Source organism: Tubulanus polymorphus, chromosome 7 (assembly GCF_964204645.1).
Source record: "Tubulanus polymorphus chromosome 7, tnTubPoly1.2, whole genome shotgun sequence".
Classification (NCBI taxonomy): Eukaryota; Metazoa; Nemertea; class Palaeonemertea; order Tubulaniformes; family Tubulanidae; genus Tubulanus; species Tubulanus polymorphus.
In genome coordinates this window covers 14,148,780-14,164,739 of record NC_134031.1, presented here as the reverse complement: position 1 = coordinate 14,164,739, position 15,960 = coordinate 14,148,780, and the positions used below count along the sequence as shown (strand labels likewise).

At 37.2% G+C, this 15,960-nt stretch overlaps 1 protein-coding gene across 3 annotated transcripts; it reads right to left on the bottom strand.

Moving 5' to 3' along the window:
• Positions 1–6,432: 6,432 nt before the first annotated feature.
• On the bottom strand, positions 6,433–10,272 carry LOC141909069 (uncharacterized). 3 transcript variants are annotated; one of them, XR_012619670.1, is made up of 2 exons: positions 10,189–10,272; positions 6,433–6,620 (listed from the first exon to the last, which is right to left on the bottom strand). XR_012619670.1 is itself a non-coding variant. In XM_074799409.1 (2 exons), exons 1-2 carry the CDS (start codon positions 9,928–9,930, stop codon positions 6,483–6,485), a joined length of 480 nt encoding a protein of 159 aa, XP_074655510.1. In that variant the 5' UTR covers positions 9,931–10,037; the 3' UTR covers positions 6,433–6,482. The 3 variants fall into 3 exon arrangements, 1 of the variants encoding a protein (XP_074655510.1); XR_012619669.1 differs by lacking the exon at positions 10,189–10,272 and adding an exon at positions 9,688–10,037; XM_074799409.1 differs by lacking the exon at positions 10,189–10,272 and adding an exon at positions 9,589–10,037.
• Between the last annotated feature and the right edge of the window lie 5,688 nt (positions 10,273–15,960).

Here is a 15,960-nt window from a genome sequence, read left to right as displayed (position 1 = left end):
AGTCATTCGATCTAATTGCCGCTGAACATAACTGGACGCATATGGTGTCAGTAGTTTTGAATATCTATCTTACACAGAGCCTTGTGGAAATGCCGAGTTTTTCCGTTTAAAGGTTTAACACCAGACCATTTAATACTTTTGGTGTTCGGGTAATGACCTAGTCTTTAGAGCCTGTCTCACACACGCTCTCAGCTCGTATTAGATTTCATTATCATTTTATCGTAGACTGTGAGTAGTAATTTTTTGTAGAAGAAACTAAATACACTAAGTGGAATAACTCCAACTAAATATATGTTTGAATAAAATAACCTACTTTTGGTTCGGTCGCTTCGACGTTGACTTAGCCTGCCTCCCTCCATGAATTACATGCATATGTCACTTCAGAAAATACCAAGGCGTCAGAAAAGTGACGTTTTGGGGCACTCTTCCTTGCCGATTTTATGAAATAAACGTTTCTTTTGTGCCGTGGCTTGGGATTAACTACTCCGTGCGCTAGCATAATTCTCCAGGATTTGAACCTGCGGCGCTGAACCAGCGGGCGTTGTTTGTTATTTTGCTAAGGGGATTTCAGCTCTTTTCAACTCGTTCCATCAACGTGGTTCATTGTTAAACTATTCAACAACCCAATCTTGTTCTAACTATCACAAAATGAATAAATTCTGAAATCAACCTATCCAAAAGTTGCCAGATTTTAGTTATTTTGCTGCCGGATTTTGTGACGTAATTCTACTTCCAATATCCCCATGAGATTCAAACCGGAGGTCAAGTGACGTCATTTTTCTGACTTTGTCAGCTAGTCAGAATCGGTTAAGAAGACACTTCGTAGTATCTACATATACGGGTTTACTAAAGGGACATCCTCCGGGCGCCTGCGGCACCCCGCGTCCATCTTATAAATGAAATCTGAGTGGTGGACGCCACAGGCCAGCAAAAAAAAAAACAGACTATATATGTACCCTAAAACCTTAACCGAAGAAAAACCTTGATCTCAAAATAGAAGTTGAATTGGTATTAGAAATAGTGACATTGTGTTGTGTTATCACAAAATGAATAAATTCTGAAATCAACCTATCCAAAAGTTGCCAGATTTTAGTTATTTTGCTGCCGGATTTTAGGGTGACGTAATTCTACTTCCAATATCCCCATGAGATTCAAACCGGACGTCAAGTGACGTCATTTTTCTGACTTTGTCAGCTAGTCAGAATCGGTTAAGAAGACACTTCGTAGTATCTACATATACGGGTTTACTAAAGGGACATCCTCCGGGCGCCTGCGGCACCCCGCGTCCATCTTATAAATGAAATCTGAGTGGTGGACGCCACAGGCCAGCAAAAAAAAAAAACAGACTATATATGTACCCTAAAACCTTAACCGAAGAAAAACCTTGATCTCAAAATAGAAGTTGAATTGGTATTAGAAATAGTGACATTGTGTTGTGTTATTTACATGCCGATATAGCTGAGATCCTAATACATCCATTTTCCGGGGGTCTATTTAGATATTGGCATTGCTACTAAAACGACAGAATTGCTTTATGATGACAGCTATCGGGAGATAAAGCTAGTCAGCAGCCATAATATATCAAGTCAATTTAAATAGCGCGGGGCCTGACAAGTTCGCCAAGTCAGCCAATCACTGGTCGCTGTACTATTCAAAGCACAAATTTCATTAATAAGTTCATAGATTGACCATCACTGACCACCACTGACCAATTACATTTCTCGAATATGAGAACGATAAACCGTGTTAGTGTCATACTAAAAAGGATTCACCAGTGCAAATATATAAATTGACCATCACTGAACACCACTGGCCAATTCAAACTTCTCGAACATGAGAACGATATACCGCATTTAGTGTCAGACTAAAAAGGATTAACCATTGCAAATTTATAAATTGACCACCACTGACCAATTCAAACTTCTCGAATATGAGAAAGATTTGATTTCGGCTAAAAAGATTCATCATTGCAACTTCAAAAGTTGACCACCACTGATGACCACAAATGACCAATTCCCAAACCTTTTGTCAGACTAGTTTTCATTGTGCCTTCCATATTAGCATTAATCTTTAAAATAAAAAAGTCATGTATCTTTTTAATCTAAAAATGATTAACTATCAATTACCTGTAGACTCTCCATTGCATGTGATGCGAATATCCACCTTTTTCAAATTCAACAACTTTCCATACCCGTTTGCCATTAACGAATCTTTTTGGGTTGACGTTGGTGAATACCTTCAGGATATTATTGGCAAACAAACGATTTTCCATTTGACTGTCACAACTGCATTTATTATGATATTGATTATAATACAGTCAACTTTTGAATATCTGGGCCACCCTCAGAACATCATAAATACATCGGCTTTTTCTATACTTACAACTGATAGAAGTGGAAGGTTGCCTATCTACTACACTTCACTAAGATGGACGATAACTCCAAAGGCCCTCGAGCTGGAACTTTAATTCCTGTAGAAACAGGGTGTACAGAATAATCGCACCCCGCACTGTGCATGTCGCATTCGAGCCAGGTGCACTGACATTTTCCGTGTATTTTTTTAAAGTGCCTTGTCTTCTGGCGGCAAGTAAATGACTTCTCACACCACAGCGATTTTTCTTCGGGTTTTTGGGAATTTCGACAGTTTAATCAGTAAGGATTCTGCGTTTGCACGGTAAATTTATTATAGGCACATTCGTAGTCTTCCTTTTCATTTGTGCTGGTGTCGCAGTTTTCTTCGGTCTAGGGATGATGCTTTTCTTAATAGCTGTATTTCCCACATATCACTTAGTACAGCTTTGTCATCCATGTTAAGGGGGTACTCTGATATTATACTTCATCTGAAAGAACACCTGGAATTTCTCGGATCTTATTCTTAGCATTACCTAATAGATTATTGCTAGTTTTTCTGATGTTTTTTGGGCTAAGAAGAACCCGGAAGTAAAAACGACAGGTCTTCCTTACCGATCAATTAAATCTTTTTTCTTGCCCGAAACTTTTAATTTTTGGTTCCGCAGGATTACTTTCAATTCTGTCAGTGATTTATCACAGTATCTACTCTCAACATCTGCGTGATCCATTTCAACGATGTGAAAAAAGATACCACGCCGTATTATTCTTAGCGAACGATGTTGTACTTAACAGCAGTGCCATCTGGACGTGGGTTCCCCATTGTCTATATCAGGGCCATACGTTTCTCCCTCCTTTTTGTAATTTTTATCACTATCTTTCACTTAACTGATTTTGCGGACCTTTCGCTGTCTCTTTATTTCCGGTCGAGCTTTTGTAGCAGACTGACGAAGACGAAAGTCATCCCGGCGTTGAAGGGAAACTGCAGTTGACATACTATGAGGCAGCCCTAGAAGAAACATTTGTTCGACAACTGCTGTTCCACCTCTACAAAACTCAGATACAGCTAATATTGCTCCGATATTTATTTGTACAGCCGATACAAACTTTGCTTTCGGAACTTTCTTCCAAAGCACTGCTTGTAGGCTTTCATTTGGGTTGGGATGTTTTGCCACTCAAGTATCGACGCAGAAGCTCTTTATCCGAAAGCCTCCTCCAAACAACCAAAATTTTCTCTGCGACATCTCTCGGGAGTGCATTACTATGTCACTTGGCGATTGAAGAAGCACCAGGATTCTTCACCAGTTCGACAATGTTTGTGATGTGGATCATCATCGGTGGACATTGAATGAAAGAATGTTGCCCACACCCGGAATGCATTGCTTCTAAATTTCCAGGATTATTCTTTATGGCATTACCATAAATTCTGAAGTTTTTTTGTACGAGCTTGGATGAGTCGTGACCGTCCACCCAAGCGTTTGCCTCGAGCATTGTAGTCTTTTACTAAATTCATCAGGGCTGTGTACATTCGTTTTGACACATGGTTGACACAATCTTCTTTTACTATCTCCATACCATTATAAAGATTATGGTCATTTAGGCATTTGTGAGTCTTTGTGTCACCATCACAGATCAAATTTCGATAACGGAAGTTAGGAAGTCGAAGTGACCGAGACCAAATTGTTTTTCCTATTTCCTGTTCCATCGCATTGGAACTCCCCTTGTATTTTTGAAGGCAAACTGGTTGGTGCTTCAATAACCATGCCCTGTATTCTTCAGGTTTTTCTTTAGATGGAGAATATTCACAGCCCTTACAATATTTAGAAACTATATGGTAGTCTAGAATGAGTCCAGTGTTCACTTCAATGATAAAACCACAACCATAATTTGAACAGTGCCCACAACGGTGCCAGGTTACGTCGAGTGATACAGTGAGATCAATTGGATCAGCAGCGTTGTGGTCCTCATTCTCTGGGAAATATAGTTCTCGTACTATTCTCGTATTTTCTTCTAATACAGCGTCCTTTAGTTGATTGAGATTTGCCATGAGATCCTTCAGTGTATTTTCGTATGATGTATGATGCATTGGCGATGGCATGTTCAAATAAAATATGTGCATGACAGATCTGCATAATCGCATCCAATTGATCTCATGGCTTACGTCATTCTGTGGTTGATATCAAATGGTAATTTGGAGCTGTCATTATATATACTTTCGCCATCTTCACGGTGTTCAATTACCTTCTGTGACGAAAACATATTCTTCGAATAATCACATTGTGAACGCACATGAGCCTCATGTTGACTGCCATGCCCCGAGATTGATCCACATTGCAATCTTCAATTTGTATTGTACAGATGTATTTTGACACAGTGGACGCAATAAATCTGAAATAAGCATATTTATCTGTTTTGTGTCTATGATGCTGTATTTCGGTACTGGAATGTTTTCCCCAAGACCTCCTACTCCCGATGCTTCATCTGTCACACGATTCAAAAAATTCAATTTGGTTGCAGAGGCGTGCTTTAACTGGAGGTTTATATCTATTTCAGCTAAATTGATCATTTCTGGCGATTCAGTATCCTGTGCGTTACCTGTGACACATTAACTTTCGATTTCATTCTGAGAGCTTTCTCCACCAGAACCGGCATCATTGTCGCCGTCAGGCAACTCGCGACATTTTGCGTACCCAACCTTGACTCTTTTCCTAGTGGCTTTTGTATTTCTTTTCGCAATTGGCATGCTGATCAAATAATATTTCGCTTCTCAACTAAAGAATTGTTGCTTTTGTGATGTAAATTTACCTTTATCGCAACGATTTTAAACCCGGAAGCGAAGACCGGATATAGCGTGAATACGGGATATCGACAAATTCAAGTTCATGAATTACTTGTTTGATGGCGCTAGTCAGAACCGGAAATTGGAACCTAAATCCGCCATGTTCTAGTTCATTTGCGACAAAAGTATCTCGCTTCAAGCTTTTAGTCAGCGATATTTTACTTACTATACATAGGCACGCATAATCCTTTAAGTATGATACCCTGACAATGTGTTGAATTCGATAAAACCTCACTTTGAACGCTAAAGATCACTAGAAATGTAAAAAACTACCAAAAATCACAAATTTAGCGATGACGCTCGAAGCAGCTAACGGAAGTAATGACTGGTGCCGGGTGGCATTACTTTGTTGTTGAGTTCATGACTCTAAGGTGAATTTATTGCAGGCTACACTGATGAATATGAAATAATATTGCAAAATAAAATTGATTTTAGAAGGACTACACTCGTACGTTCATAATAGAAATATGAAAAGTACCAGGACTCGAACCAACAATCGAAATTGGGCTGTCAAGTGCTGCCACCATGTGATACCTGGCAACAAGTCTTTACATCTTCAGCCGTTACAAAATGTTTTTTGATATTTTAGGACACTAATAGTGATTTCTAGCTGTTGCAGTGAGGTTTTATCATATCCAACATAGCGGTAGGATATCATATTTAAAGGATTACACGTGACGATATATAGTAAGTAAAATATCGCTCATTGAAAACTTGAAGCGAGAGATTTTCATCGCAAGTGAACTAGAGCATGGAGGATTTAGGTTCCAATTTCCAGTTCTGACTAGCGCCATCAAACGAGTACCTCAAGAACTTGAATTTGTTGATATCCTGTATTGTCGGAGAGCCAATCAGCGGCGATGACGGCGAGTCACGAACATCTACGGAGATGCTTCGGGAGTCTGTAGTTTCTGGTTAGCCAATCAGTGGCCGACTTCACTCATTTATTATTCATGGATCCATAAAAGGAAATTTCCGGAGGGATATTGACAGGATTTATCCACGAATTTCATGTAAATGACGCATAGTGACATGCGCACATGCGTGCTAGCGAACTTTCAATTCAAGGATTACACCGATACCCGCCATGTCGGATATTATTTTCGCGATAATCGTGTATGATTGATCAAAAATGTGGTAACAATAGACTCATTTAGTGAAAACAAAAGAATCTGAATTCGAGTGAGTTGACAAAGATTAATTTTATTTGATAAAAGAAGGTTTTATGAGACAAATGGTGTCAAATCGTGTTAGTAAACTTACAAATCTCAAAATCAATGAAATTCATGTTTCAGTCAAATTTTCGACCCGAGTACCCCCTTTAACGACTTATATTCTCTGAATTTATTCTCGTTGGGTTTCTTTGGTGTGTTCTTTGTGTATTCCATTTTCACGGAGACTTTTGCACCAGTTAGGTCGTGCACCTCTTTAGCCTGAAAAAACAATATAAATGCCACTCAATATATATGATATCAAAAATTCGTAGTCTTCATATATTCATATAACAATGATACCAATACATTTCTCATTTGATTTCTTCGAAGATAGGAAAGTCGGAAAATTAATTTCCAATATGACGAGACAAGAGACATTGGCACACATGATGTCACCTAGCTACGAAGTTACTTCTGTCAAGATGTTATTCAGAAATAAGTATTATTTGGATAACAAGCGTGTTGATGATCATATGGATGTTCTCTAAAGTTAGTGATGATCTACATTGGTTCACGGAATTATCAAGCAAAGCTCAAAAGTTTTATTATCAGAATTGTTTAGTTCATGACATAAGTCTACGGAACAATATATAATTTGTGAAGACTCAAAGTGAAGAGGCTGCGGGGCAAAATATAAAAAAATGTTATTAAGGCGCAAATCAAGCAGAGAATTTGTGAATTGACAAAATTGATACTAAGGGAATCTATGCTGAACACTTCGGTAAAAATGTTTCAAAAAAGAAGGCCAAATACATTTTATTTTACCATGAATTATTGGATAGGTTGTTGAGATAAGTTACAGTGGTTTATCAGTACTCTGAATGTTTGCAGAATGGTATGCCATGGTTGCATTTTGTGATTTCTTCTGGGCTGCACTAAGCGTGCCCATGACCTGCTCGGCGTCTATATTGTGCGATCTTGAAGAGGCAACCTGTTCTTTGAGCAGTTCAGAGATTTCAAGATTTAAGTATGTACTGACATCCAAGAACTGTTACAACTGTCATCAAACATCTAGTCATAATTTGACTAAACATCTCAACATTCGACGGAATTTGGCATAAAGATGATAGAATACGATCATCAGGGTTGATATCTAACAGATTCCCAAAGAAATCACTTTTACCGCTCCAGATGGTCAGAATTTGAGCTATCTATACTTTGACTACATCTATTATATTGCGCACAACATCAATTCCATCATAGTGGTTGATCTCTGTTTGATATGATGAATAAAAGTTTCATCCATGGTCCGGTTAAAAGTTTTCCAAGTTATCCATTATAAAAATCGTCACGGAGACTATACCGGAGTCCACCACTGGTAGTTCTAGATTTAAGGTAGTGAAAAATTTGGTATGGTACGCATACAACTTTCTGCATTTATTAAAAGATATATGAAGGCGATTGCCATGGTAACAAGGGATAAATCCTAATGGCAGTTGACTTTTTTTCAAGAATACCTTGAAGCCTTGAGGGTCACCTTTTCCTTCATTATAACGCATTTAATCTGGAGAACTATAGTGTCTATGTAACAGTCATTACCCCATAACTTCTTTTTCGCATTTTAATTTTCATTGTCTTATAGAGTTGAACAAACTTGTGTAGCAATGGTGTCTAATAGATGTAAATGGCAGTTTAAGTCAGTGAGGATCTGATAACTGATGAACTCAGGGGGCTGGTTGCATAGTCATGGCATAGACCTAAGATAATTCTAAGACCAAATTAGTTCAATAGCCAATCTAACAACTTAAGACCAGTCTTATCATTTAAGACCACTTTTGGACTGAAGTCACGACTGTGCAACTGGCCTCTAGTGCTGATTCTTAAGGTTGCTTTATACTAATTAAATTTATTTTAAGGATTGGGTTTTGATTACTGAAACATACTTTAACATATCGCCCATGGTTAAAAAATAAGAATTAAAAATTTTTTTGCATAAACTAATTATAATTATGCTAATTAGGTCAAAATTAGGTTAAATATACAAATTCAGCGTTACAGCTGTAGCTCACCAAATGCAACCAAGTTCTCCAAATAAGTTTCTTTGTAATCACAATAGCTATAGCTATGGCCTGAACCTAAAATATTATTAGATATCACACCCAAAAATTTTTTTGAAGATCCTAAGCCCAGGCGTCTGAAATTTTGTGCCCAAATTATAATTTCATTGGACATGGCATTAAACGTACATCAGATAATGTGTATTTCATAGGTTCATTCCATTCTACTACATCTTGAGAGCCTACATACAAAATTTCAAGTCATTTCAATAAATATTCTGCGAACTAGAGCCGTAACCGCGGCAAAAAAAACATGACAATCAGTTAACGAGTAATTAGCATTTAAAACAAAAGATTTAGACCATCATCTTAATTACTTGCCATAAAATTAGTCCTTATGACCACCAGGTTCATAGGTGTTTCCTTCCACCTCTGCTCTATTGTCCAGAAAGCCTTTTCTGACTGCTCTGATCTGTTTTCTACGTTTTACAGCTTTTTTTGACCCCTTACAAATGGATTCACGAATACGTCTATTATTGCGGAGTTCGCAAATCTACGCGTAAATTTACCAGGTTCAATGTTAACTGACTCTAAAAAGCTTATAATAGATGTATTACCATCATTAAACTGACAGACAGCCATGGAAGCTGCCAAGGAGAATGATGTTCTATTAGTATATATATTTTTAGGGTAATAATCCCACACAACCATTCACAAAAAACATTCATTCACATTTTGGGTGCGCCATGCGTACACTTCTCGAGCAATTCTGTTCGGCTGAGATCCTGATAGATGGGAAGAAGTAGTTTTATAATACAGTCAGGCAAGCCATCTTTGTGTTTGAAGTTGGGATTCTTAGTTTTATAACCGCACCAACTATTTTCTCCATCTGGGCACTTATCATGCTGTGGCTTGGCGTCAGTAGATGCAACATGATAGAGACCGGCCATAATTGATTTTTTCATATTTTCAATATTATCACTATTTTCTCTTATGGCTAGTCCATAGTAGTTTTGCAGCTTGCCCTAGACTTTTTGAGTCAATCTGCCTCTCCCAGATATCCCCTTTCCATCACTTAACTTCCCTTTTGTAGTTCAAAAAGTAAGTTTCTCATACGAGTTTTCAGACGTTTTTGAACATGGCCGACGCATTCCAATTTCAACATCATATTTATCAGCCATCATACCTACTATTTTGTCATATGCTTTTGGCTGCATAGGTGGTGGCATATTCATTAGTGTACAGAACATAGACCGATGACCTTGACCAAAATTACGGAACGCGCTTACCATCCTGACGTTGACTTCCATGTGTTTCCTCCCTTGTCCTGTTATCTTGGGAGCTCCAATGTCAACACTTTTACTTGTCTGGAAAGTTTCAGACCAAGAACACTTTTTGCCAGAACACTTAATAACTAAACTGTGGGAGAATCCAGACTTCTTTGAGATGTCGGAAAAGCAAGTATTGGAGCGGCCGCATTCCAAACAAACAACAATTTTCTCCATAACAGATGACAAAACTGACAAATCCATAATTATGTTGCCTTCTTTAAGTTCATAGGTATCAGTAGGATCAATTTCATCGTAACGATTGTTCAACAAATGTCCAAACTTTGATCCAGAAGCAGAAGTTTCTAAATCTTCGCCGCCATCTTTGATTTTTTGGGGTTGGGTAAATTGATTGCCTTTAAACTTTCGTTTTGGAGTCCTGGGCTTTTTCTTTCCCATTATAAATGATTTAAAACACGCACACTTCACAAATAACCACAATAAATATTGTCCTTCTCTTACTTTTGTTTAAAAATGCTGTAAATACGCTGAATTTGACAGAAAATAAAATTTTTTCATGACTTTTGTGAACAATTGTGTGACTCCACAAGTGGCTCAACGACCTTGAAATGTCATTGGCTTAGGTTAAAACAACACCTTACATGTCCTGTAGATGTTGCCACCTCATGGGGAAGTTTTGAGCAATAATAACTCAATTGGTGAGGGATTTTTGCAGGATAGAGGGGTGATTTTCAGATCCAGAGGGGACATAGATAAAATTTTAAAATCAATTTTTTTCACCTAAATACTATTTCCATGGAGAAATTATCATTTGTATGTTAAAATGAACATAATAAACTAATGAAAAATGTAGTTTTCCCAATTTTGGTGGAAAATAAAAATATTTGATTTAATTAGTATAAAGCTACTTAAGTCAGCTCTAATTTTAATCATTTTCATTCACAGTCAAATTCATTATCCTAGTGCAACACTCAAATTTTATCAAATATCGCTTTTACTATTTTATTTTTCACTTTGAGTTTGACACCAGTCTTATGTAGCAAATGCCTTTTTACATTTTCTTTGAGATACTGGTGACACAGAATTTGGTTTGCTGAGTGTATACAAGTTTCACTGCCTTAAGCATCGCTTTCTCTTCATCCAATCCAAAAAGTCAGGTCTTCACTGTAGGCTGTTTCCATCGTTGTAATTTCCGCATCAAGCCTCCCTTCGATATGCGTGAAGAAACACTGATAAGTTTCGGTCTCCCCATCTCGATGCAGAAACTTAGGGTCGACAGTGGTAACTGTCAAAATCACGCACCAATGATAAAAGTCCTGTCAACACCGAGCGGAACTGGAATCTATACAGAACGTACAAATGTCATTACTTTGCGGATATACAAGATTGTCTTAAAATTAACACAGAATTACCTTCTAGAATGCATTACTTCATCCCTAAATCAGGACAGAATCAATAGTAAATTTTATTCAAATATGACCCCAGAGCTTTTCACCTGATTTAGCCCTTTAGCCTCATTGCTTAGAAAAATTTGAAGTCAGACTCAAGTTCAAATTTTCAAATAGTCACAGAAACTACAATGTGTTGGTATTGTTAACTTAGACATTAGCTCCTGTACTGTGAGATGTATTAGAAGATGGTTGCTGCATGTCAATTTTAACCATCAGCATTTCTGTATTATCCTCCTGAAATGTACTTGAAGCACTGTTTTCCTCGTCTATCTCTCCCACTTGAGGTGTCAGGGTTCGTAGCGGGCCTTAAAATTCTTGAATACCCTTGAATTGTCAAAAGGAAATTTAAGGCATTGAAAAGCCTTGAATTCAGCACTTAATTTTAACAATGTAGTGAATCTGTAGATTTATGATTGTTTTTCTGTAGGGTTGTAAATTTTGGTAACAGCCTGACGATGTTTAATGCACTGTGTATAAATCATTTTGATTTTTGATTTCATGATCTGAGTCTTTGGACAAAACCCACTACTGGGTATGATGAATCATCATGCAGTTAGTTGTATGCGGTTACTACATGTTACTACATGTTACATGCTACATGCGGTTACTACATGTTACTACATGAACTGCGCTTCAGGGAGATTGTGTCTGTTACAAATTTCTTGGTTCAAAGGGGCAAATGTAGGGCTTTTTGGAATTGCTTACAGCAATGGATCCCCCTCTGAAATTCTGCCAAAAACGTCATGTCGAATTTTTTTTCTTGATACTTTCGTCCTAATTATCCCTTCCGTTTATGTCTGTGGTCGTAATGATTGATATTTTATTTTTCCCAAACACCCTTTCATTTTTGCTGGTAAAATCCAAAGTCCATTAAATTAAAAAGGCATTAGTGTGGCCATATAGTCACTGGCACACAATTTGCAAGTTTTTCAAAAAATTGCTGAAGTTGGCAGTGAATTTGGCATAACATGGGGGAGTGAATTTGGGTCAGCTGTAGCACAATGAACCCTGTTAAAGCTGCTTTGATTGTTTTTGAATGGATGAAGCGAGGATATATTGTCGTAAACAGGTTTTAGATTTGGGTAATAGCCTCGGAAGGTCTATTTTAATGGCCTGGAATGGCCTTGAATTTTGGTTGGTCTTGAGGCTATCAACCCTGTGGTGTGTCTTCCCTCACTGGCCTAGAAGGCCTAGCCTCAGATCTGGATACACAAACATATAGGGCCCTTATTGTTAGCGAGCATTTCGATGAATGTGCAGTATTTTCTTTGGTAGTGTTTTTTAGTTATGAATGTGCCTTCTGGATTTCATGTTATGTTTATTTTTTGGAAATAAAGCATAATTAGAATTTGGATAAAAGGTCTCCAATCTAGTCATAATGCAATGAATTACAATACTCAAATTCAAAACTTAGGCTTTTTTACGTACCAATTAGCCTAGTTTAGTAACAAAATTATTAATAACTGATGATATGTCAACGGCCCTTCACTTGATTTTTGCATTTGTATAGTTTCCCTAATCTGTTCGTCTTTAACACTTGCAAACATTTCTTTAAGCCCATGAATGAATTATTCTAATGGGACTCCATGAGAGTCAATAGGCCTACAAGTATATTATAGTTCGGAGTCTTCTTTCTGTAGTGAAAAATCAAGATGGTGCTGTCTATGGAATGAAATGTCTGATTTGACAAAGACATCTTCTCTTTCTCTGCCTTGGTAAATCCCTCCCTGTTACTAACTAAAGTCTTCCATAGATCAAGGTATTCCAGGTAGGATTCAAGGAACTGGAAAATATAGATTATCATCTCAATTTTTAAAGCAGGTACCACAATTCAGGAATTTTTGTTCAAATTTGTCTCACTTGGAAACGCTCATCATCAAGTCTTCGATATGGGGCCAAGTCTGGTTTTCTTTTGTGATATGTTCATTGAAAGATCTCACATTTAAGCAGTCAAAGAACCGGTCGGACATCACAATAAACTTCGAGAGTTCAATAACATCAGGACCACCATACTGTTGGAGAACTAGTCCAACTGAACGACTAAGGACCTAAAATTGGAGAGATATCATTTAATGGTGACTTTAAGGGTCCTGGTGTCAATTTCATGAAAAAGTTTGAATTAAAATCTTTCGTGGAACTACGTAGATCCTAAATATTATTCTACATCTACGTTTACTAAATCTAGCGTGGCAACAATTAACCACCTGCACTGCAAGTCTAACTGACATTCTGGCTACTGGTGTAAGCCGTACGTGCTCATCTCTCAATTTTGTCATTCTGAGCTGATTAGTACTGTCTTCTCGATACACGTTGTAAATACTACTCCACCAAAGATGTTGACCATTGTTCTGTAAAAAAAAGAATCATAATCTGTACTTTCTTTCATAGAAATGCCCTTGAAGGGAGGTCTGGAGGTCCTCCCCCAGAAAATTTTAGTGCATATTACAGCTTGAAGAAGTACTGTGGACTCTTGTCATAGATAAATGTTGGGTGGAATTTTTCACATGTGATTTTCAAAAGGGCACTTGGTCAGAAGAGGGGAGGGGGGTCCGGACCCCTCAAACCCCCCTCTGGATCAGTGCCAGAGCAAGGTCATTAAAAAACTCAATTGGTAATATATTTACCCAAAGACATCTGGTACCACCTGGCTTTGATTTCTCTAAGTTGTTTCTGATGGTTTTCATCAAATGAGGAGGATCAGAAATGAAATACAACGGGCGTTTTTGTACTGACATCCAGTTGACAGTCTCACTAACAAGGTTACTTCCATCCGCATGTATACGGTACAAGCGTTGATTTGGGGATGCCTAGTCTGAAGTACTTGATATAACCTATGACAAACTTAACTTCATGTATTACTCATGATAAATTATCGCAAAGTATAATACCATTCCATGGTTGGATTATTTACCTTTAAGCCCTGTTGTTCCAGATAGAAAATAGCTTCCCATAGAAAGGGATACAAAACATCAGATGTTGCTGTCTTCGTAGCAAAGTATCCAAGAGACTTTTTAATATTGTTGTTGTTACCAACTACCATGATTGAAAGTCGATTCTTTGTGGCAATTATTTCTTAATGAGTGACAGCAATGAATTTTCACAGCGGGTAAAATAAGGTTCGCTCTCGATTGAGATTTTCCAGATCAGCGCCAGACATCCCTTTGAATAACTACGTGAAGTCCTTATCATATAGTTGTTTTAATTAAAACTATTCAACGTCTGAAATGAAATAGATACCAAACTGATAATATGGGCTGCCAAGTTTTCATTTATAGGCCGACAATGGATAATCGACAAGTCTGGCCATCATTACCGGTACTAAACTCGCACTCTTAGAAGTAGATTTTCCCCTACATATCAAAATGTTTTACACCAAACATGTCTAAGAGTTCGCAATAAACTAGTTGGGATGGTTCGAATCCACCCTTATTAAAATGTTACACGTGTGCTATGAATAATGATCACACGTATATTTCATCAAGTACACATGTAAAATTGGCCTACATATACACGTGTATACAGTGCAATAAACGTGTATTACATAACCATGGTTCCTACAGCCCCTCAAATCCCTCAAAAACCCCTCAAATTCCAAAATCCATTTTTGAGGGTACAAAATCCCTCAAATTCTGAGTTATGGCCTTTGGTCCCTCAAAATCCCCTCTGAAAATTGTGTCTCTCAGAGAATTTTATATTACCTATTATATTCGATTTTAAAGGGATGCATGTTATACCGTACCAGCTGACAGTGTTAGAGCTACCATTTATTAGATTGATATTAAATCACCCAGGGCAATTGATAACTTAAAAATCCAAGATAAAACATGATATTAATACGATTTTGAATAAGGTACATTCTAACTATTACATTTAACTTTAGGGGGAGTATGTCATACCGTACCAGAGTTAATAGTGTTAGAGCTATCACATTATAGAATGATAGATAAAATGATATCAAAACATAAAGGACATTTTTTAAGTTCATACTGTACCAGACCTGACGATAGTATAGCTCAAAATGATATCACAATTAATAATTGGAATTCATAACTGCTAAATGGAATATCCACTATGATAATATTTAGATTCTTACGAAGATAGAATTTCATAAAATGACAAACCATTAATACATTGGTTTTAAGCCCTTTTGCAAAATTTCAATACATTCTTCATCAGATATAACAAGATCTGAAGGCATAAAGATATTTCCATCAAATTCAGGGTATTTTCTCAAGATACCAGTGGCGTCAGGGTGGAAATAACCAACTAACCATTTAAGATCTGTAGGGCAGCTTTGGCATCGCTTTACCCTCGTCGATCTTTCCTCCATGAAAAATGGCGTCTAAAAATAGTAGATTATTAATATGTTAAAGCGCTAAAATGAGACGTGTTACAGCTTTCATGTCGTTAATTTCAAATTACCTATATCTTTTCCTTGTTAACTAGTTCTTTGCTTTTTCAGTAACTCCATCTTTCCTCCTAGAAAAGTCAATGTAATCGTCAAAACATAACCTATATAGATGTAATAACTAAATTCAAATATGTGAAAAGTATTAATTATGTTCGTGAGCACAAATACGCTACATCAAATTAGTAATCTGATTGAATAGAATTAAGAAATAGAAACAGACCTGCAGCTTTGTTGTTACATGCTGTGGTATTCTATTTCATAGTACTAGCTTTCTACTACAGTAGGCCTGTCACAATGATTCCTTGGTGAATGTTTTTCTCCGTCTCTTATCCGTATGTATCTTGCATTAAAGGGTAACTGACACTTTTTCAAGAATTTTCTACTTTTGGAATAAAATGATTCATTATAGTA